Below are 22,950 nucleotides of genomic sequence, written 5' to 3'. Positions count from 1 at the left end.
CTTCCGTTTGAAAGAGAACGCCGGACGTAGAAATATAATATTGCAAATAAGTGATGCACAATTTGATTGAACAAAATTTGTTTTTTTTTACCAAAAAAAACACTAGGTACTAGGTACGTAGGTACTAATTGATTTTACTATACCAACATACATACATTTTCTTTTCACATTCTAAACACTAAATATAAATATATAATATTTCCCGAACATATATTTTTATATGAAATAAAAACTGGCCAGAAAAAATTATTTACATAAATGTCTTTATAATATGACATTCATTCTAACATAGAAAAATCACAAAAAAATATTTATAAATTGAAAAAGTGATAAAAATAGTTTTAATTTATTAATAATTGATTTTAATTAATAAAATGCCTTACCAGTACGGTTGCTATCGGGACTTCAACATCGGGACTTTCGCCAGGTGTCCAGGCGGATGTGATCCTCCCATGGCAAGGTGCTGCATGCCCTGTGTCCAAGGTTGCTGCTGCTCCCCCGTCGGACCTTGTTGTAATTGCCGTTAAATAGCTATTGTAATACGTACATTCTAAGTATTTGTCATGTCGGCGATTTTCATTGAAATACACTCGTAGTGTTCAACGTTTTTTATTGTTTTGACTACAAACATATACCCCACATATCATATCTGATATCGGTATTAAGGGATTGCGTAGGTTATAAATGCCACAAGAAATTCCGAAAAATAAGTTAAATTATACAAAATTTTATTATAAATTTTATTTTAAATCTGTTTGTAAACGAAGATTCAGCAGCTGATAGTATTTCAACATATTTAAATATGATAATCATTATCAAATTTAATAGTAATAACTTTTCAGTTTCTTATTAATAGCCACAAAAACCGATGTTATATAAAACACAATGTAAATTTGTCCGTCTTTTCGTGGAAGGCTCTGACCCTTCGCCTACTGTATAATTCTATGAACCGTCGGACATAAAAGGTATTTTAAAACCATTTCTGTGTGCTACGTTTCGATGTGAATAAAATAGCTTGCATTATAAACAGGATATTCGCGAAATTGCATTCGAGAGGAGGTTCTTATGTAAAATTCTTACACAAGTAAACCGTTTGTGATATAAATAAAAAAAAACAATATACATTAACAGTTACACAATAATCGGATGATATTAAAATGTATGTATGGAGGCAAATAAAACTGTTCCTTTTTGTTAAGAGTTAAAATTCCTTTTTCCGTGTTCGAAACTAAAGTGCACTGGAAACACAAATATCAAAACATAAGCCCTGCAGTCTTGAAGTACCTATACAAATTTATTCGTTTCGATCTGTCTAGAAATTCATTTATCTTTTGTGGTGATAATAATTAAGAATACAGAAACAGTAATTCCTATAAGTTTCAATTAAATTGCAGACAAATCAAAAACATTTCACGGCGTTAAGTGATATCTTTATGGAACCAAGTAAACGATCGAAAGTTCAAGAATTCCCGTTAAAATATTCTAGTCTTATTCCGAGCCTGCTTCGTCAAAGTTAGCTGACAATTTCAGGATCTTCATACACATATATGTTTATACCATGAAAGAGGATTATTGAATGAGTGACTGTGTGCTGTCTGTGTTCACTATGAGGATGTAGAGCCACGGTAAGCGCTATAGACGAATGAGCATACGACGAAGCAATCAATATGATGAGGAATTTTTGGGATAGGTTATTTCATCAATTACATTGTTACTTCAATTATTTGAAAGTGTTACGAAAGAAGAAAGTTAATTATGATTAAATTCTCAGTTACATTCGTTTGATAATATCATAAATTTATATAAGGATATTAACTCGATAATTGCTCATGTTTAAAATCTATCACGATTAGGAGCACTAAAAAGATATGGAATCAATTCCAGGCTAGTCAAATCCATAAAATTCATCTGCAGAATAATTATGTTTGTGTGTTTTAACATTTTTAGACTGTTACCAATATCTCTTAAATTTAAGCAATGCTTTTTAACCTTTATCTTTTATTAATTCTTTTAATATTTTTTTTCCTATAATCTTAAATTAATCATGCATTTACAACCAAATATATATCACAAATGTATTATTATTATTATTTTATTATGTGCATATTAATCAAACTGAACATAACTATACAATCGCCGCCACATCGCTTCCTATTTCCGTCGCTATCAGATGGCGACTTCCAAAAATAAACTTCCGACGAATATAACTTAGCTTCGACAGCACGTTTCGAATGTGACTTGCGCGCAAAAAACCGTCAGTTAATAAATAAACATCTGATATATCTGATCATTGACTTATAAAAATCTAATTGATGATTCATTGAGCGATTCCTCTTACAGGTTTTGTTCACAGAACAAAGCTTGACAGAAGCGAACCCTTATCGTCGTGAGTCATTTTAAACGGAACAAAGCCATTATACAAACTAATCGTGAAACGGAGATGACGGGGAATGAATGAGGCAATAAATTTTTTCGAAATTTAATATGAAACAAACATAACTATAATCAAACCAAAACTAAAATGTTTGGAGTTATGAGACAACAACTATAATTCAGGTTGTGTCCTTAGCAACAGCTTGATCTAAACCGCCAACTGTAGACTCCGAAGGGTCTTCCGCACGGTCCAACACAGACGCCGCAGCAAGGTCCACAAAATGGCGCCGGGAACGATGCTCCGGCTACTTGACCGCAACAGGGAACACCGCAAGAAGAGCAACAAGGCATTTTCTTTATTCGATAAAATATTTAGTTATATAATTGCTTATTTTTTGGTATTTTTTTAAGTTTTTATAAAGAGTCCAAACAGATGAGTAATGAGATAACTATCTGTCATATACATATTTTAAAATGATAGAAAATAAATTTTAAAAAATGGCATCTTTTTCTGACGGCCAGATCTACCATCTTTATTACATTTTGTAGTTTTTTCATTATTTAACTATAATTATCCTCATCGCCTTTCTAAAAAAAAAATTAAATAAATTTACTTTAATATTCATAGTGCAATAATAACTAAAAACTAGACTATATAGAAAAACTATGATCGCAACAATATACAATGAAAACTTTAAAACGCTCTTTTTTAGGATGGCAAATTCATACGTCTGTTTCAATTATAATTTAATTCCTGAAAGATATATCAGTTCCGTAAACGTATGGAAAGTGGTACCAGAGAAACCTTGTGATGGATCAAAAGCAGTAGGAGGCACAGGCATAAATAGATAATAAGCAAATGAAAGGTTAACATTGGGAATCTAAATAAAAAACATTATAACGAGTGGTGTGTATTAATAAATAAATATTTGATTTATTAATATAAATAAATCAAATATTTTTTAACAATATTTAATTAAATTAATATTCAGCTATATACATAGAAAAAAACAATACATTATTAAAACATTCATGGCATAAAATAGTGATACATAACCAAAAAAAAAAAGACATTTCCATGTCATATTAAGTGGCATTATTTATTCACGTTTCCTTTAGGCACAACACGCAAAAGTAAAAAATTAAAAAAAAACATTTTTCTCTATGCAGTTTGTTTATATTTATTAATTATCGTATTTTTCTGTAAGTGCATACAAAAGTTACTAGTTATGATATACAAAAGTACCCACTTTTATATATATTTCACGCTACAGTAAGAATTGTCATATTGTAGAAATTGCCGAGCATGCCTGTAAGAAATTGTTGTCTGGGCTGTCAGGGTCCAATGCATGGTCCCTGTGGCCCGGGGTCGTGTAGGATGGATCCCTGCTGTTGCGTCGGACCTTGCTGTGTTCACTCTATAGGAGCCAACTGCAGAAGTCCTTGCGGAGATAGAGGATGCATACACGGGTTCGTTGGCTTAAACTATTCACGATCATCACATCCTGATCATCATTGTTATCATCATCAATAGCTATCTTATTCTTAGCGTATCTTTAAGCTGATTTCTGATAATTAATGATGGCTATATAACAGTGCTAGAGGCGGTGTCGCCGGTTCCTTCTTCAGCTGCGGTCACGGTTGTATAGGAGGCTGTACTGGGGGCTTGTGCGCATCTTGTTGTGGACCAGCTTGCGGATAGAAGACATGTTGAAATCATTTTTCTTTATATAAAATTTACTGTTGCGAGTAATTGACGTTTTCATTTGTACTATATATATTTGTACTATGTCTATCTACATCTATAACCTTATATTAAAAAAATAAAACAAAAGTGGTGTTTATAATTTTAATTAAGATTCATTAAACGCTTGTAAATGTTTAGGCGATACCTTAAACGTAATTGAAATCATTTTTCTTTGTGTAAAATTTACTGTTGCGAGTAATTTGACGAATTTGATTTCATTTGTACTATACGTATGTACTATCTATATCCAATCTTAAAACTGAAGTGTTTATAATTTACCGCGGCAAAAACCAAGTCAAGAATAATTTTTTTGATCTCAAGAATAATTTTTTTGATCGTTATTTGGTATGGAAATCGATATCTGATCGTTATTGCCGGTTTAGCTATTGGGTAACTTTATGCATAATGTTTAAAAGTAAATCATGCCAATATTCATTCAGCACATGCTACAATGTCGCCTTAGAATTTGCTTAAAATAATTGAATAATCTTTAAAAGCAGTTTCTGGAAAAGCTTTGTGTGGCATTTATTGCCGATTTTTCGAAATCTTGTTATTCCCCTATCAGCATTTCCTATCGTTTCCAGGATTTCCAGGACGAATAAAATATTCCCGTTTTCAACTTCCTAAGAGCAAAAAAGGTTTTCATAACCTGTTAGGAAAACAAAACGAGGGGAGGAAAAGAATCAATTCTTGATGAGAATAAACGCTGTGTTAGAAATCCTATATGCAAGATAGTTTGACGGTGTAGCTGAAATAAGTCAGCACTCGTATCTCGTCGTTGCTACCCATTTAAATAGTTAATGCTACCCATTTAAATAGTTAAAATGAAAGTAATGTATTTGTGACCTGAACGTTTTATTTTTTTTAAAACATTGTACAAAAATATAACACTCAAAATTGGTAACCAGAACATTTGCGACAAAATTGCCTTCGGAAAAACTGCCGACGCGATCCTTGCTAAAACCAAATCCATCGCAGAATGTGCGCGACAGCCCTTCGAGCTCTGAAGGGCCAGCAGGGGCTTCGTTTGCGACGGAGTCATGCTCAACATCGCGTAGTCGCTTCACGTTTTTTACTCTTCACGAGGAGCAGGCTCATCCGAGTATTTCCGCGACACTTCGTGACGAGCTGACCGCTCAACGGAGCAACACCTGAAGCCCAAAGCACAGCCTGCTGTATAGCAAGTCGCCGGCGGCCATTTACCGTTTAATAACAGCAATAGTAGCCGCAGCAAGGTGAACAGCACGGCGAACAGCACGAGTAGCAAGGTCCGCAGCAAGAGTAGCAAGGACTACAACAAGGATAGCAAGGCATCTTTAATGATTTCTTTTCCTTGGGCAAATTATCACTTTTGCAGAAATAGCGGGGGGCGGGCTTGTACTGTTTGATCACTTTTATATTTTGTATTTTTTGTATTATGCGTAGCGTGTTTATGACTTGGAGTTTGTGTTTTGAATGCCCAATTATGGTAGCAGTGCTATTAAAGAAGACTTCGAGAACGCTATTTGTGTTCTTCTTTCGAAATGTGTTTTTGAATTTTGATATATTTTTTTAAAAGTAATTTGTAAAAAGGTAATATTGTAGTGGCGTGCTTAATAAATATTTTTTTTGAAAAATAAAAAAATAGTTGTACACAGATATAGTGAATATAAAAAATATATATTATATAATTTTAAATAAAATAAATGTTGTTAATAATCGTAAACATAGAATGATTACTAAATAAGAAGAGTAGAAAATAAGAGGAGCTAAAATACTTATTTTTTTTTAATCAAAGCTATGTTTTATTTCATAGATTTCGTAAACAAAAACCAGATATACATATAACATTAGCAACATACAAGTCATACAAGTGAAGTTTTAAAGTTAAAGAATTTATAGGGTTAAAGATAATGAGAACTAGCTCTCTTATAAGTACCTACTAACAAAGTATCACATGAATGAAAGGAAAGAAAAAAAGATGATTTTAAAGGACAGTTCCTTAAATCATAAAAGTGAGGTAGAAAATTTTAGTAGAAAAAAAAATATCCTTATTTATATTTTTTAAATCCACTCCGTTAAAAAACCATCAAAATCACAATTTTTGTTCGATTATTTTTTAAAGTATCCTATAGTGGAAAGTTTAAAAGCCACGTAATAATAATCAGCAGTTTTTGATCTATCTTAAGATAGGTTATATTAATGAATGAAATACAAGCAAACAGACGGAGAAAAAATGTGTTTCTAAATAAAGATGTAAATAAAAATCAGAATCAAAATATTAGCAGAAGTTACATAAATATTTTAGCATTGAGGTATCGGACAAAAATCTTATATCTCAGTGTTACTGCTGAAATTCGTTGTTGAAATTCGCGTTGAAAAGAATTAGCTGTCGTGATCGATGCGTTATTAAGAAGTGAAGGGTTTTACTTATTATAATAATAATTTACTATTAGTTACAACGTTAGTGCTAAAAGAACGGTTTCTTTCCTCTAAATAGCTATTAGAGTAACACATCCGTCAACTATGTCGACCACGATAATGGAAAATATATAGACAAAAGTATTCCACAGAAACAATTAGTGTCAGTCGCTATGTAAACTTTGTTTTGCAAATAGGATTTTAAAATTCATATTCTTACCGTTAAAACGAGACACGCTAACAAAAAGAAATCAGTTTCTCAGAGATATTACGAAAGATAATTAATTTTAATTATATAAAATCTGAAGTTACGTATTACTATAAATTATAGTTAATGCCAATTCTAAGTATTAAGAACATTCAATGTGATGTTTTCTTGTTAACGGCTTTAATGCAATTTACACCGAATCGCCAAGAGAGTTTATATCGAAATACCATTTCTAAGAATCATGACTATCAGCTGTTAACTGTAGAGTGTAGAGTTATGAAGTGAATTTAACGGCATCCTTTAAAGTTGGAATGGACATTCTTACTTTAGGTAATATTGTTCTTAGATTTGGTAGTGTTTCTTATACTTTTTGAAGAATAAATTAAACAATCAATCGTGGCACAATTAAACAGAAAAAGTTTTAATCAACAGGATAAATACGAGTTAGTTGCTATTATAATTTAATGGTAGTCTGTAGTGTAGCATTTATGTTAATTTGTCGTTTTTAAAATGTTTCTTTTCGTTTTGCTTCTATCTATACACTCTGCTGGCACTCAGGTACCATTTACCTCATGTATGCATATTCAATAAATGCATGTGTGATATCCGCTATGACCAAAACGATAAAAATATAAATTACATTTTGAAAGGAAATGTAACTTAAATAAATGAAAAGAAGCAGGATTTTACATACTATTATGGTGTGAAATTAGCAGTTTCCGCAGCTCTTATTAAGGTAGACACTGATGCATTACATTCCTAACTATAAATTTATTTCTCAACAGGTGACAACCGGTTATTATACGATGAACTACAAATTAAATATTTTTCGGCGGTAAATCAAAATTATAATGCAGATACGATACCACGAGAAATATATGTTATATATAATACTCTAAATGCATATTTTTCAGGTCAATAGAAAAAAAAATGTAGTTGTAGTTAAAAATATATATTAGTCCGTATAAAAAGTACCAGGAAACTAGAAAGTTTCAATACTAATTGCACAATATCCGGCCCTTTATCAATTATACAGAAATGGCGGTTTTCTATATAACTTACGTTCTTTACATCGTGTTTAATGTGCCTAATATTTATTAAACTACTAATTTATTTACCATTTTTTTTACTTATTATCTAGTTAAAGACGAAGTTAACAATAATTTATTCTCGTTATATAAGTAAGCAGTCTTTTAAAGTACTCGTTTGAATAAGAGTCACAGACTCCAACATTTCTAAGTAATATCAAATTATGTAGTTATTGTTTATCGCTACTAGGAAGTGGCGGGAAAATAAACGTCGCAAAACTACAGGGAATACCTTATAGGTAAGTTTAGTCGAAGCCTTCGTTTGTAAAGCAGTGATATAAGAATTTTCTTGATTGTTTTTGAACGCGCCATTTAACAACATAGAATACTTAGTACAATTTGAAATACATATTTTTGATGGAAATAAAATGGACAAAATTGAACGTTACGTGAAAGTTTAATTTGTTCGTAAAATACGTAAATCTGATAAATTCCTTTGTTTATATGAGACAAAAAAACTTGGTTCTGCATCCTTTTAAACTGCAGAAGCCAGTCACTTGAAATTCCTGCTGCTGTGGAATTTACCATAAAATATAATGGAATGTATTATAAAAATTTTAGTGTAGTAAAAAAACATGTAGTTTTAGCAATTTTATTATAATGTAGACCTGACAGTAATTCAACTTGCTTCGATATAACACTTGATACTACTCAGTCAAAGAAAAAGTTTTTATTCGATCGGAATATTTTTTTAAATATAAAAAATCGTTTATAACGGATATATAAAATCTCAACAGATCTCATATATTCCTTTCCAAAGACAACTTCTAAAGACATTTCAAACTAAAAAGTATCAGTTGTTATAATTTTTATTCAGATAACATCATTATATGACAGAACAGTAACATTTCAAGATGGCGACCGTCTCTTCCTTCTGTTATCTTCAACATCAGATTCGTTTTCATCATCCAAGACGACGGTGGACGCGTCGTCTATGTCATCTAAAAAACATCGCAATTTAATAATCAATTAATCACACACACGCACGCACACGCGCACACACACGCACACACACACACGTATATGTTATATATGTTTACCACCCAAGGCCTCCGTCGCGTCCGTCGCCTGCGTGTTTGGTTCCAGCGCATTCAACTTGTCTTCCAAAATCTGCTTAACGATCTTGAAGTCCCTCGCGTTGCCCAGTGATATATATTGTTGGTAACTTTTCTGGGAGTTCATTAAACTTTATTATTATACAAAAATTAGTTAACGGTAAACATTAAGCTCGTCCCTGATTATAGCGAGGCGATATACTATTTGTGTATCAATTAAAATTTTTGTAGGAAATTTAGAAGGGATCATCGACTCGAGCGGGAACCGAACCTGTTATCTTATTAAAATATCAGTTTTAAATCCTTTACTCGACCGGTGTCGGTCATGTCGGTACCTCTCCAAGCAGGACGACGTTCTTGTTGAACGATTCCTTGGCCTTGACAAGTCGCGGGACGACCTTAGTGTCCTTCAAGACGTTCTTCTGTGGCTGCGAAGCCTCCACGTACGACACCAGCTCGTCTGTCACCTGAGACAGCTTGCGACCGGACAGCTTCAACAGCTTCTCCAAGCTGCAAAGAAAATAAGAATTTATAGAATTGATACATTAAAAGATATAATAAGTAAGTTATTGATTGACTCATCGTTTAGGAAAAAAAATTCTTAGAACTTAGTTAGAACCGCTTACACAGAAGTGTTGTTAGTAATAACGGTACTTTATTGAGAATGCGAGAAACAAGAGTTTAGAATTAAAACTTGTTGAGATTAGTCACAAGTTTTATGAAAACATATGTTTTTTAATGTAACTACATAGTTTCGATTAGTACTACAGGTAAATATGTCCCAGCTGTTTGTATCCTTACTGTAATGTCCTCGCGGTGGGTAAGTCCATCAGTTTAACGTAGGTCGCCAGCAGTGAGTACAGTTTCACACACAAGTTCAGCACCTTGTCGCTTCCGGCCCCTATAACACAGCGCACGGATGCGACGCTCGCTGTCCACGTTGTCAGCTGACACAACTGGACTTGGATAGCCTCATACAGCTCGGTCAACTCTGTTTGGATATTTAATACATTATTAAATTTGACCCGAATAAAGTTCTAATATTAATCTTACAAATAATTCTCTAGTGTTTAAAAATTAAATATATTTAAATATATGATTTACAAATATACTAGCAATTCATACTATAATTTAAGATTTTTTAGAAACACTTTAATTTTTTTGTCAATAAAAATATAAATACGTTTTAATCTTTATATCACAATATGACACGTTGAAATTAACTTATCGTCTACCCTCAGTGAAGGCTAGGTCACTGAATGTAGTACTAATAATGACCTCTCCGTATCTTAGTGTGTTGTGTGTGAGGCGTGTACAGCACAGCGCTGCTCAGGTCTTTGGCTCGCAGTAGTAAATGTTGTACACATTTAAGTCTCCAAGTAAGATGTGCGCAGACCATCGCCAGCGCTGTGTGACCCGTCTTGTCGTCTATGGCCGGGAAATCATTTTCGTTATCAACTTGAGACGATTCCACCTCCTGTTATCAATAGCATTGTCACTTACTTTTTATTTAACGTGATATTATATTGTTATATACTAATAATGACAATTAGTCGTTTATTCCATACATATATCCGCTACCCGCGTGGATACATGAATGTCTAACTACAAACTGCCGGTGTTTATGTTCACTATTCAAACTCTTGACAGTGTTGTAATAACTTTTGCACCAGTCGTATATTTTTAATATATTTCTTCTTAATTCTTAATTTTAATCTGTTCTTACTTTCAATTCAATGTCTTTGTTCTTTGGAAACATTTTATATGTTATATGAAATAAGCTAATAGGTTACCATATCAGTGTGCCCTTCAGACTTACACCACATATGTAATCTAGCCTGGCAGCCAGTATCTTCAGTATGTCGTCAAGAAGCGGCGAGTCCAAGGCGTCCCGGGCCGCGGCCGTCAGACACCCCGCAGACAAGGAGATTACGTCGGGGACAGGGCTGCAGCGGCACAGACTCTCCAGCTTGGACAACACCTGGAATTAACCAACATATCTTATACTATAAGCTTCAGTTACTAGGTAGTGTGAGTGAGACAGGCACATTTAATATTTCTGTCTCCCTCTAACAATAAAATATAAATAGGTTTCGTGTTGTTTTCTCTCCTATAATAAGTTTGTATGAAGATTTAAGTATTATTTCATTATTTTACTCAGTAATAATATATTCTAATAGAAAAATTGAGCAGCCCATTTGTTTCCCAGTGCCATGGAAACAATATTACTCATCAGTTCTAACTTCCGTAGACTTTTTATTTACGAATTGCCCCTTCAAAGTATACACGGTTGTTATATAACTGTTACTAATTTAATACTGTCCCTCATTTATAGAAACTATTTTTCTGTATATATTCGTTTTCGGTAGTTTTCTTCAAATGTGAGTATTTTAATACTAGCACTAACCTCGCTCAAGTCAAACGCAGCCTTTACGGGGATATCCATGAGCATCGTGCATATTTGTACTAACAGTGTGTAAGTCTTCTTCCCGACAGCGTCCAAACCGTCATCCGCCCTTTCAGATTCCAAATGATCCAGGGACGTGAACAACGCTCCCAATAAATCGGCCATACATACAGATTCAGTAGCGTCCTTTTTGCAAGCTGAAGTAAAAAAAAAAAAAAGGGATTTATTTACAACTTTAGTTGGACAAAAATTTGTCATTTATCAGCCATATTTGCTCATTCATAATTTAAATTATACGATCGCTGTACTAAACCGATTTTAACTTCCACAAACGATGTATCCGATACCGATATAATACACACTTTTGTGACCAAACAAATTTTTAACTACTTTAGACTTAAATTCTTACTCATTCCAGATAAAATATCTTCTGTTTTAAAAGCATAATCGTTGGACAGCAGGAGATTCAGACAGGCTTTGAACAGTTCCAAACAGGCATACGTTACATGCTCGTCAAAGTTGTATACATCATGAAATCTGAAAACAAAATATTTTATTAATATAATAAAAACAAACAAAATCTCAGTGTATATACTGCGAGATATACTTTGTATTGTGTTCGTAATCAATTAACACACCCATATTCATTAATTAGATGAACACTTTCTAAAGAAGGGCTATCAAACATTCATAGGCATAGACAATTATATTCCTAAGATCGAATTAACAAGGCTAGTGCTGCCATCTAGTTAAACTAAGTGACAAAATTTAATTAGACTTTTCTGTTATATAAAATTATCTTATTTAAAAATAAATGAATAGAAATTTTTCTTCAGTTAACTTTTTAGCTTGATTTAATTTAACATATTTCGATTCCACGGACTTATGTATTTATAAACTTAGTTAAGTTTAAATAGAACTAATAATTTTGGATTACTACCCGTTATTTCATTATTATAAAAACTACACACTCCCGAGGTTTCGGTTACTTTGCAGCAACCGTGAACCGTGAACCGTGTTTTAGGTCTCGTTAGTTTAGCTTAAATTGCATATTAAGAATGGACTCACTTGCATATACATCTAGTGTACACCAAGCCGGCTACACTCAGTACTTCATCGGCGACTTGATGTCTTGGGAGTCCTTCTACTAGTGTTCCCTGGACTGCTCTCACTGCGAACAAGTTGAAGGATCGCTGGCTGCGGACTTGGTTACGGTGCTCTGACGACGACCACGGCACCTCCTCGCTGGAATATATACATTTTACTATGAACGAACATATATTGATAATATTTTCTGTATAAAGATACGGATCTTATTGAATTGAATTAACAATCAAAGCAATTAAAATCAGGATATATTATATATAGCTAGCTTTTGCCCGCGACTCCGTCCGCGTGGACATCAGAGTTGTTCTCTGCAATTACGGCCACTGAACCCTAACTGGTACACTGGTACACTTCATGGTACTACCCGTGTAGGTTCGTAATCGGGATAAAAGGTAGCATATGTCCAGGGTTCCATTTACCTCTATACCAAAACTAATCAAAATCTGTTCAGTGGGTTAGGCGTGTAAAAGTAGCAGACAGACGGCCAGGGTTAATTTCGCATTTATAATATTTAAGTAGGTGTATTATAAAACATCTAAGGGCTTTCAGGGTTCAGGATTGACTAATTGGCTCTATTACCAAGTCTTCATTCTGTGAATGGTTTAAAACTTCAAGGCATACCTATATAACAGTTGTAACACTCTCAACCCTAAGGCCAAGTCCCACACACATGGTAGTGGTTTGAACGGACCGCCTCTGTCTTTGGAGGCGCCGGCGAAGGTAACCGGAGCTTTGCCCTTTTCCTTTTGTTTATTTTTGGTTGTTTCTTTGTCATTCGGACTCTTCCGTAAAGTAGAATCTTTCGTTTCATTTGCTTTTGCCTTTTTGGTAACTTTTGGAGATGCCTGAAAGGTGGATACAAATTAATTTTGTTGCCGTAAAAAGATTAAATTACTTGTAATTTTGAACGAGGCGACAAGACCTTGGTATTTTCTAACAATTGATTATAAGCTTTATGCAATCTGAGCACGGCGTCTGCTTGAGGCGTGAGCAAGTTCCACTGCATCATCTTATGGGCCATCAGGGCCTCGTAGCACTGCAATATTTGCTGTACCTTCACACATTTGACCTTCGACTCGACCGTGAGGTCCGAGAGCGACTCCTAGTGATGCAAAGTAAATTAATTTCCTCATTTAAGCTTCCTATACATGATCTCACTATGATTATTTATTTTTATGATTTGACAATTACATAATATTATTTGTTTTTATTTCGAGCACTAGTTTGTGCCGAAGATATTCCTAAACTATATCTTTTTTTTTTGGCAATATGTTATCTGTCCAATATTTATAAATCTTTAATCTCAATTTCATCTTTTAGCATGACCGCATAAAAAATTGCCTATAATACATATAGATTCTTCATATATTTTAATAATATTTTATTAAGAATATTAACTTAACGAAGAAATACAGTCAGATGCTGTCCACAAATTATACAAACTGATTGTTATTTTGTTTCTTTCAGATTGTTAATAAAAAATTTACTATGATTCTTATAATTTTAATATATACCAAGTCAACTATAGAGAGCCAATCGTCTTGACAAATCTTCTGCATCACAGTAGTGAGTTTGTTCTTATAATATGCTACTGGGCATTGTTGTGGACTACTCAATATATCATCGGACTCATCTTCTGAATTTTGGAGGAACTGGGCTATGGTGAACAGCAAATGTCCGATGGGTTCCTGCAAAAAAATAAGGTTTGAGAAGGAATTTGATTAATACATACATGTATAGTGAAATAACTCTGTTATGATATTCCAGGATTTTTATATAAGCATAAATAAATACCAATAAAATGTAATAATTTTAGCCTTTTTTTTTAATAAATATATATATCTATATGATGTATAATCAATGTTTTTGAAGTGAAACTTCTTAAGCGACTTCGAACAAGGTTGCGTTAACGTTTAACGTTAATGTTAATAAAGTTTGTATTAAAGAAACACTAACACATCCTTTAAAAACAATTTCACCCCTTCCTGTCTTCATTCCAACATTACGAATTGTCACTTCTTCCGCGCGGAGGGGCTCCACGCGCAATTAATTTATTTTTATTATCTTTATTAATAAGTAAATACTTATCTAGTATATAGCGTCTTACTATTAATTCACCGTTGCTGGACACGCAGTCGTCCATCAGTATGGCCCCCTCCCCTTCCTGGGGGAGGTATTTACTGAGGTGATCATTGAGCATCTCGAGGATAGATTCGTGGAGCGCTGCTTTGTCTTTCACTGAATTGTAGATTTCTGTTGATGCATTTTAATATAAACTTAGAAACCTTTTATAATGAATGAAGGATGTAAGATATACAAGTTATGGTTCTTTAAGAATAATTAAAGAAATATAAAGAATAATAATATTTTTGTTGAATGTGAATATTATTCACCCGTGTATAAATATTGCTTGACAGCAACGTCCTGCACCAGACAGCGTCGGAGTATGGACACTATCTCCATAAACATACTCTCGTTTCTGACGCGAGAGGTGACACTGGAAATATTAATTTTATTAATTATCTATATTTATATATATGAGTATATAAAAATTGATCGCTGTTCGTTAGTCTCGCTAAAACACGACAACGGCTGGACCGGTGTGGCGAGTTGGTTTGTTTTGAAATACTCGTGGTAGTCCAGGTTAGGTTTAAAAGTAAGTAGGTCAGATTACTATCATGCAGTACAGGACGCTCGTATTCAGTTGGCCATTACACAGCAAAGTAAAAAATATATAAAACATTTCGAATTTAAAGGGTAAAAAAAAAATCAAACCTTTTGACTCCGTAGTACACTACGAACAAACACGACTACCTTCATATTACCCCAATAACGCTTATGTATTTTATATATTTGTCACTAACCCTAACTACGTAGCCTCTAAACCTAGCCAGTTCGTACGTCATTACCCTTACTACGGAGCTTTGTGGTAGGGGCAAAGGGTGTGAATGTACTACAGTGTACTTACGTGTCTCTGTTAGTGTGAACGTCAACCGCTAGCTGGGTGAGATACGAGTGAGCGGACTCCGGCTGACTGGAGGACTCCGACCACGACGAGAGACGCGTGTGACGCAACACACACAGGAAACCGGACACGGAGAGGCGGCGGTGACACAGGTCCCTGGGAACAAGAAATAATACCCTCAAACGGAAAACATATATCGATATATATGCATTATTTTTATATGGATATTTATTTTGAATTTCGAAAACAGCATCAGCATTTTCCGCGATACTCGCTAAAAAAAATTCACGTTGATTAACCGATCTGGATTTTGTTAAAAAAAAAACTCGTACAGAACATTTCTTGAACAAAAGAAATGCTGATAGTTTAAAACTGCTTTACCGACACAGCTATACTAAACTATACTAAAACTACTTAACGATAGATGGCGTTGCTGAGCCATAAATGATTTTTCCACAACATGATTTACCAAAAAAAAAAATAGCGAATAAAACTCGGCAACTAGGTAGTATCGTTAATAATAATGTTATATATTATAAATTATGTTTAATTGCATTCTAGACATGGATTTAAGTATAAGACCCTCATACGAGTCTGTCTCCTTCGCTAAGTCTCTGTGCAACCCTTTCTCATATTACCCAGAGTATAGATGTTTCCTGCACACTTTAAGCAGTGTATCTCTTGTTCTCTCGCTAAATGATAACAGAGGCTTTAGGGCTTCGAAGGTCTTCACTGCGTGTTTTCCTTGACAGCTCTCCACTATCAGGATAATTTGAGGACATCGCTCAACGACTACCGGCGCCTGCTTGCACAGTATGTACAGACATTCTGTAAAATTGAAAATATATTAATATATACAACCATAATATACATGCATGTATGAATGTATATACTTTATATCGAAAACAGGAAGAACTACATAAATAGCCTCTGAGTGGCGACAAAGGGGAATTCCAAGAAATCACCAATCCCAATGAAAACGGCTTTGTTGAAGAGGTCCTAAACATTTCCTCATTGGCAAGGTAAGGCTGTGACTGGCGGGATATTACATAGATACATTGTTTACAGTAAATACACAGATATATATATATGTAGCATTATACATAATATTGGTTAAAAATAATAAATTTTAAAATGTCTAACTATGTAGGTTGAATAGAATTTTTTTTTTCAGGTCATTAAAAATTATATTAGCACTTTTTTCGAACTGGCCACGTTGTTTAAAACAGTCTAGAATTTCAAATTCAAATATATTTTAAATATTTATGTATTCGTGTTTCGAATTTGGTTATTGATTTGTTTTGTCTTTGCCATATTTCTGGAAACTAAATGAAGGACTTGAAAAATATATCTCGTGATCAAAAAACATGGTTCTAAAATTGTGTCCCACACGCTGCGAAAAGGGATAACGTATAAGATAAATATAAAATATGTTTATGGAAACACGTACAATTTCCTTTTTATTCTGGAAATTTTGGCCTCCATGAGGAATTATCAGAGAGCAAAAATTTGGGAAACAACCAAATTTAGCGACGTGCCTACGAGTGACTGTTGAAGTATTAAAGTGAAAGAATTATATATGAAAGGCGATGATTTTGATTTGTATAGTCGCTTTCGAGAATGTATGCGACAACTGGAAACGGTAAGCCATGGTTAAACGCAATGGAATCGGCCAGAATCCGTCCCGAACCCGTCAGAAGCGGCACCATCGCATCCCGAGCCTCGTATGATCGAATTCAAGACAAAGGTGATGTGAGCGCATAGCAAATTAATGTATTTTTGTATTTATTTACTGCGAATTAAACCAGATGAAGCTCTAAGCTGTGATTCAAACTAATATTTCTTCTGTATAGGCTGTCCATAAATTAGTCCTTGGAATTTTTTGACTTTTGAACACCTCACACTCACACTTTGTGCCATATTTTCAGAAAACAAAATTTTAAGCCCCGTCTGCCTCTTGTCGCACTTCACACTCGGGCATTGAGCCCCTTTAAGATATGATTTATTTGTGATCCCAAAAATTCCGATAAGTTGTAATATTATAATCATAATGAGTTCTAAGACTTAGGCGAATTGTGAGTATTCATTTAAATCAAACTAATATATTTCTGATTACTACGCGTATTTATTTTTTAACTCGATTACTTTGCTGTAACCGTGATCACGGGCAGACGAGGTGACACGTCACACACATCCGAAACGTCGCGAGTATGTAGTATTTGAAATAATAAAATACGCGTAGTAATCCGAAAAATATTAGTTTCATTCGTAATATTTTACGTTGAAGAACAATGTTTTATCGGATATGCTGTAAGTCATATATGGCGTTAAATTCTTTAAAGTTTAGAAAATTGTATAGAAGTCCTAGGAAATGTGTACAACTCCGATACTATTTAGGAAATGTATAAGATATTGGCTGAAAAACTAATGTATAGATATCCTAGGAAATGTATAAATTTCCTCGGAATTGTATATAATTCCAATGTCTTATTGGGAAATGTATGAAGTAAATGCTTTCTGTATTAAAACACGTTGTTAATATTATTTTTATTAGAACACTTACCTATTGAGACAGTCGGGTCACAGTCATACCGTAAAATATTAATAATATAACCTAACCTAACCAATAATCACGAGAAGTCTTTCTAGCATATGTTTTTGCCGTAAAAACTTTTTTTTTGATGACGCAGGGAAACTCTTTTTACGAGCCGTCTAACCGGCCTTGGTGGGGCTGGAGAGGATGTGTGAGACTCGGCCTGAGCAGGCCCCTACTCACTAAAACCACTGCGAAAGCCATCGGCCGCTATGTTGGTGCACCCCGGATCTGTCAGCGACAGGGCACACCAGCGACTGGCCGGTCCTGGCAAAGACCGGACTTACTCCCTCGGAGAAAGGGGGCAGTCCCGGCAATTAGGATCGCCCCGACGACGCCGGGCTTTCACAGGAGCCGGGTTACCAGCCCGACCCCAGCCCGGAGTGCAGGGGCGCTATTGGAGGCGTTGCAAGTATCGTCTCCTACGCACCCCCGTCCGTCGTCTGCGGAGGGAGGGTGCATCAGCCGCATCCTCCCTTTCCCGCTCAGATGCCTCCTTCGTGGACATGACCGTCTCACAGAAGGACACCGCCAGCCAGGACCTGTCGCTCTCGAGCATCTTCTCCGCGACACTCGAAAGCGACAAGTCCACTCCGCCGAGAGCCGCCACAAGGTCTTGGCGCTGCGCAGACCATCTCGGGCACACCTCGAGGGTGTGCTGGGCCGAGTCCACCGCAGCACCACACTCATGGCAGCCTCTTCCCGGCTCTCTCCTGGCCGGTTTGCGTTTCCGCCTCATCCTGCCGTAGAAACTTCAATTAACTCTTTAAACTTCTTTCATCTTCAAAAAAAGCAGTGATTTAGTGCGTGTTAATATTTTTAATGACGCCAAAGTCCTATAAAATCGCTCTTTCATTAGCGCGATGCGTGAATCGGCAGCCATTTTTGAACAATAGCGACGTGACAGTTTACAAGGCGCTGCGCGATCGCCGGATCGGGCGAAGCAATACCCTCCCCTCGCCCCGCTGTCCCCGCGTACCCACCGACATCTTAAATGTTTTACATTTCCGATTGCTATTTAGGAAATGTATAAGTTTTCTAGGAAATGTGTAATGTGTAAGGATAGTGTAATTTATTTCACACATTTCCGTGCGGTTTTAGGAATTACATATATTTGCTAGGAATTGTATACATTTCCGTTAACATATACATACATACACACCTGAATATTGAGTCTGTGTCGAATCCCCAAAAAGTTTGTCTGCGAGCTGGCTGAGGATGTGTGAAGCTGTTTCCGGTTGAGTCTTGGACAGTTTGACTAGCAGCATCTGGCCGAGGGCCCAGCACTGGGGCGCTGTGGGCTTCAAGCGGTATACTGATAGCAGCGAGAAGGCCAAATTGATCAAACCCAGAACGGTCATCTGACGGTGATTCGTACTGAAACAATATTAAACAGTGTAACGATGATAGAGATAGTAATGTTTCCAGGGCGGAACTATTGACAGATATCGGGGATCCGGGCGAGGCTGCCATACATAGAGCAATCAAGTATGGTGGGCCAGCGCGTGCAGCCGCTGGGGCATACTGGGACAAGGATATAACTCCTATGGAGCGCCTTATTCTAGATGTATATCAAGTTACCTGATTGCATATAACTGCTGTTTCACACTTTGTGAGAATGAAAAGTAGCTACTAGGAGCTCCTACGGCCTCAGCTTAGTGCTTACCTTTCAATGACAAGTGCTTTCAGTACGCTGGCGACGTCGTAATCCAACGGAAGAACAGAAATGGCCCACGCTGATTCTTTTCTTCTGAGCTCATCTTGAAGCGTCAACTCTATTGCCGATTTGATCACCTGCAAGTTACTTTGATATATATTGTATATTAAGGAAATATGATTAAAAACTATTGACATACATCTAAACAGACGGAGGCGAAATCTGCTCCCTTATCAGACACGGCAAGTGCCACATTGATGAGGAACGGATCTCTGAACAGCTGTATTTTAGGCCACTGCTTCATGTGCTTCCTTATTAATTCCGGGTCCGCCAACCCTTGAGACAAGTGGTACAAGCAAGTGGACTGGCAGCGCCTGAGTTCGTCCTCGCTGTGCAGAACTGATAAAAGCTTTTATTAGTTAAATTAATTGGGTTATTGGAGAAAATAAAAATATATAAGTATTATCCAATATAATTAGGAAGTAGTTTTAAGGTGCTGTAATAAAGCGAAACTTAGCTGAGCTGACACAAGCATAAAGATAGTGGCACACTTGGAACATAAAAAAAAATGGTGGTCGAGCAGTTTAAAAAAGATTAACCGATGTCTTCAACGTCCATTGTAGTGGCCTCGGAGTCTTGAGCTGGTGGTTGCAGTTTGGCGTACAACTTGTTGAAGTAGTGACTCAGGTGGCACAGAACTATTTCTAAGTTTTGCTGCTTGCATAGTCTGGGAAATGATAAAGATTTATTTCCTGTTTGCCTTTACAATATAAGTGGTTCCTCAACAATGTCTTGCTGAGTAAATGATAACAAAAGTAAAGATCGTACAAAGCGAAGCAAACGGAATCGCGAGAACGAGCTAGGCTTAACGTGTAAACCTGACCTAATAGTTCTTTTCATACATTTATTAGCCTAACGGGTTCTAAGACTTCGCGAGTATTCTTTTCAATGAAACTGATATTTTTCGGATTTCACTATGCGTTTTTTATTATTTTAAAAACGACATTGTTGCTGCAAAGTAACCGAAAGTGTGCAGTTTTTAAAATAAAATTATTTAAATACGCGAAGTAATCCGAAAACCTTAGTTTCATTGACACTTATTAACCTACTGCTGTAGTTCTAGTTTCAGAGCTTTTTGTCTCATCAACTACCTATAACTTTGTCACAATCTGTATTACATAGTGTAGCCAATACTTAAGTAGATGATGAACCAGGGGCGGCAGAGTGTCTGAAGGTAGATTGTCCATGTAGGAACAGATCTTGTTCACCACTTGCTTGTGATTCTCTTTAGTTAGTTGAATATCTCTGAAATGGATAAAATATTCGAGTTTATTATAAAGCATAGTGCTTGTTGTGTGTGTTTTGCATATATATATATATATATATATATATATATACTGAAAATAGTTTGTTTAATCAACAAATACCTAACTCGTTATTAGTGCTATGAGAAAAAAGTAAAATGAGTATTGAATATATTATCTGTAGTTTCTAAGTGATTGTTAATTTTTCTTATTTTTGGATCAATATATAGTCAATGTTTTGTGATATCAAAAGCCCTCTGAACTAGACCGAGGGATCAAAAATTGATATATCTGGGTTTAAATTGTGTTATTGAAAGCCCTCTCAACTAGATCGAGGGAATCAAAAATGTTGATGTATCTTGGGTATAAAATGAATCTTCAGACTTGATCAGAACAGAAGACCTAGGCATCATCAAGATCTGATGATGATAATCAACTGGATCTATGGTGACTTATAGTGAGGTCTGCACTTGCAATATGCTGCTATCAACGTCTGGTCCCAATATTTAGAACTGTTGCATATCTTGGAGATCACTAAGTTTTAAAGGTTATGTAATATTAAAAAATATTTTTCTTAATGGTTATGATTACATGAAGTATAATATCACTAACTTGAACATGGCTGTCAATTGTATGAGCTGTTTTTCCCTCCATGTACACTGACATAATCCTTGGATGCACTGAATCTTGTACTCGACTCCTGACATTACAGTACCACAGTGCCTAATGCTCGGATATGTAGATATTATATTAAGGCACTCCGGCAATATGTCTCCCCAGCTGAAGTTAATAACAATTGTAAGAAAATGTATCCAAAATAACATATTTTTTAATAACATTTTAACTATATTTAGCTATTAATATTAAAGAGAAGCATCTGTATTTAATTCTAAATTATAACAGCTGTATGGCAATTTATATACTCACATCATATTTACATCGCTATCATCAATTATTGTTTGCACGCTATCACTGCTCCATTTTAACAAATTCTCTATTGGCAGCTTTGATAATTCCAGGGATAATCTGCTCACGAGATCTCCCCAATATGTTTCTGTCATTGATTGCTCTCTAATTGTCTTTAAAACTATACTTATAACCTAGAAAAAGTTGTAATATTTTATTTTATATAGTAATAATTTTAATTGATAAATAAACTAATATATGATTACTGAATAATGAACAGTTATTAATGCTGCTACTTACCTGGCATTTTTTTTCTGCATTGCCAGATAAACCTTTTAAAATACAATCAATAAGTTGTGCTCCATCCTTACTTAGGATTCCTTTTGGTAAAACTTTCAGTATCTGATGATGAAAACAATATTTGTGTACAGTGTAGCTAATAGTGATAGGAACTAAATTAGAAAATGAAAGTTAATTAATAAGCAATATTTCATAAATTTACCGCATTTATTTCCGAATTACAATATTGAATCAGTTTTTCCCGGTTACCTAGAGACTGGCCAAATTCTTTAATTTTTTTAAAAACATCATTCGGCTCCATCTCTTCCTTTGTATAATATCTAAAAAACAATACAAAGTTTACATATAACTTTTTAATTGCCGTATATTGAAATATCCCGCTATTCTAAAAGTGACTAAACTTTTTTATGTTGACTGTGATATTATGTTTTACTTTTTTTACTACATATGTGGAATTAATAGGGGCAGAAACAAAAACTAAATAAAAATTTCGACTACTACTTAATAACTTTAGAGAGAGAGCGGAATGGATTTGAATTTTGACAACTTTTATCACTGATAACATTGTAGTCTATAACGTATTAACTTGTCTATGTCAGACGTAAATATTTACAGACAATATATTTCCTAGGAAATTATAAAAAAATGAGTATATAAAATCAATATAATAACTGATTCAATGCAAATATTACGTTGAAACTAACTTTTAATATCTATTGTGAACATAGTGTCTATATATAAGTAACAAATCTTGTAAAAATATTGAGGGCTATAAAAATGCGGTGTTTTATAAAATCATGTTGCAAATGAAACTATCATATTAAATTGAGGAAATTAATA

General features: G+C 34.8%; 1 protein-coding gene across 1 annotated transcript; it reads right to left on the bottom strand.

Moving 5' to 3' along the window:
* Positions 1–8,607: 8,607 nt before the first annotated feature.
* On the bottom strand, positions 8,608–22,669 carry LOC116776037 (Fanconi anemia group I protein). Its single transcript, XM_061521299.1, has 26 exons — positions 22,512–22,669; positions 22,313–22,430; positions 22,111–22,212; positions 21,832–22,004; positions 21,517–21,684; positions 20,795–20,905; positions 20,200–20,327; positions 19,800–19,999; positions 19,610–19,737; positions 19,106–19,320; positions 15,989–16,178; positions 15,354–15,506; positions 14,779–14,882; positions 14,493–14,638; positions 13,900–14,073; positions 13,308–13,487; positions 13,007–13,230; positions 12,347–12,523; positions 11,688–11,815; positions 11,279–11,475; positions 10,691–10,852; positions 10,150–10,348; positions 9,673–9,862; positions 9,207–9,381; positions 8,857–8,986; positions 8,608–8,757 (listed from the first exon to the last, which is right to left on the bottom strand). The coding sequence occupies exons 2-26, from the start codon at positions 22,409–22,411 to the stop codon at positions 8,666–8,668; spliced, it is 3,945 nt and encodes a 1,314-aa protein (XP_061377283.1). The 5' UTR covers positions 22,412–22,430; positions 22,512–22,669; the 3' UTR covers positions 8,608–8,665.
* Positions 22,670–22,950: the final 281 nt, after the last annotated feature.

The sequence above is a fragment of the Danaus plexippus genome, chromosome 8, assembly GCF_018135715.1.
Source record: "Danaus plexippus chromosome 8, MEX_DaPlex, whole genome shotgun sequence".
In the NCBI taxonomy this organism is placed as follows: domain Eukaryota; kingdom Metazoa; phylum Arthropoda; class Insecta; order Lepidoptera; family Nymphalidae; genus Danaus; species Danaus plexippus.
The sequence above is the reverse complement of the archived record's forward strand: the minus strand, read 5'-3'. Positions and strand labels throughout refer to the sequence as shown.

Bases quoted from the DNA above. Each gene is read 5' to 3' on its own strand.
- LOC116776037 (XM_061521299.1), bottom strand. From the start codon at position 22,411: ATGGAGCCGAATGATGTTTTTAAAAAAATTAAAGAATTTGGCCAGTCT. The intron at 20,000-20,199 runs GTTAATCTTTTT...AGCTTTTATCAG, and splicing joins AATGGACGTTGAAGACATCG to TTCTGCACAGCGAGGACGAA. The intron at 9,863-10,149 runs GTCATTATTAGT...ATATCCAAACAG, and splicing joins ACACACTAAGATACGGAGAG to AGTTGACCGAGCTGTATGAG.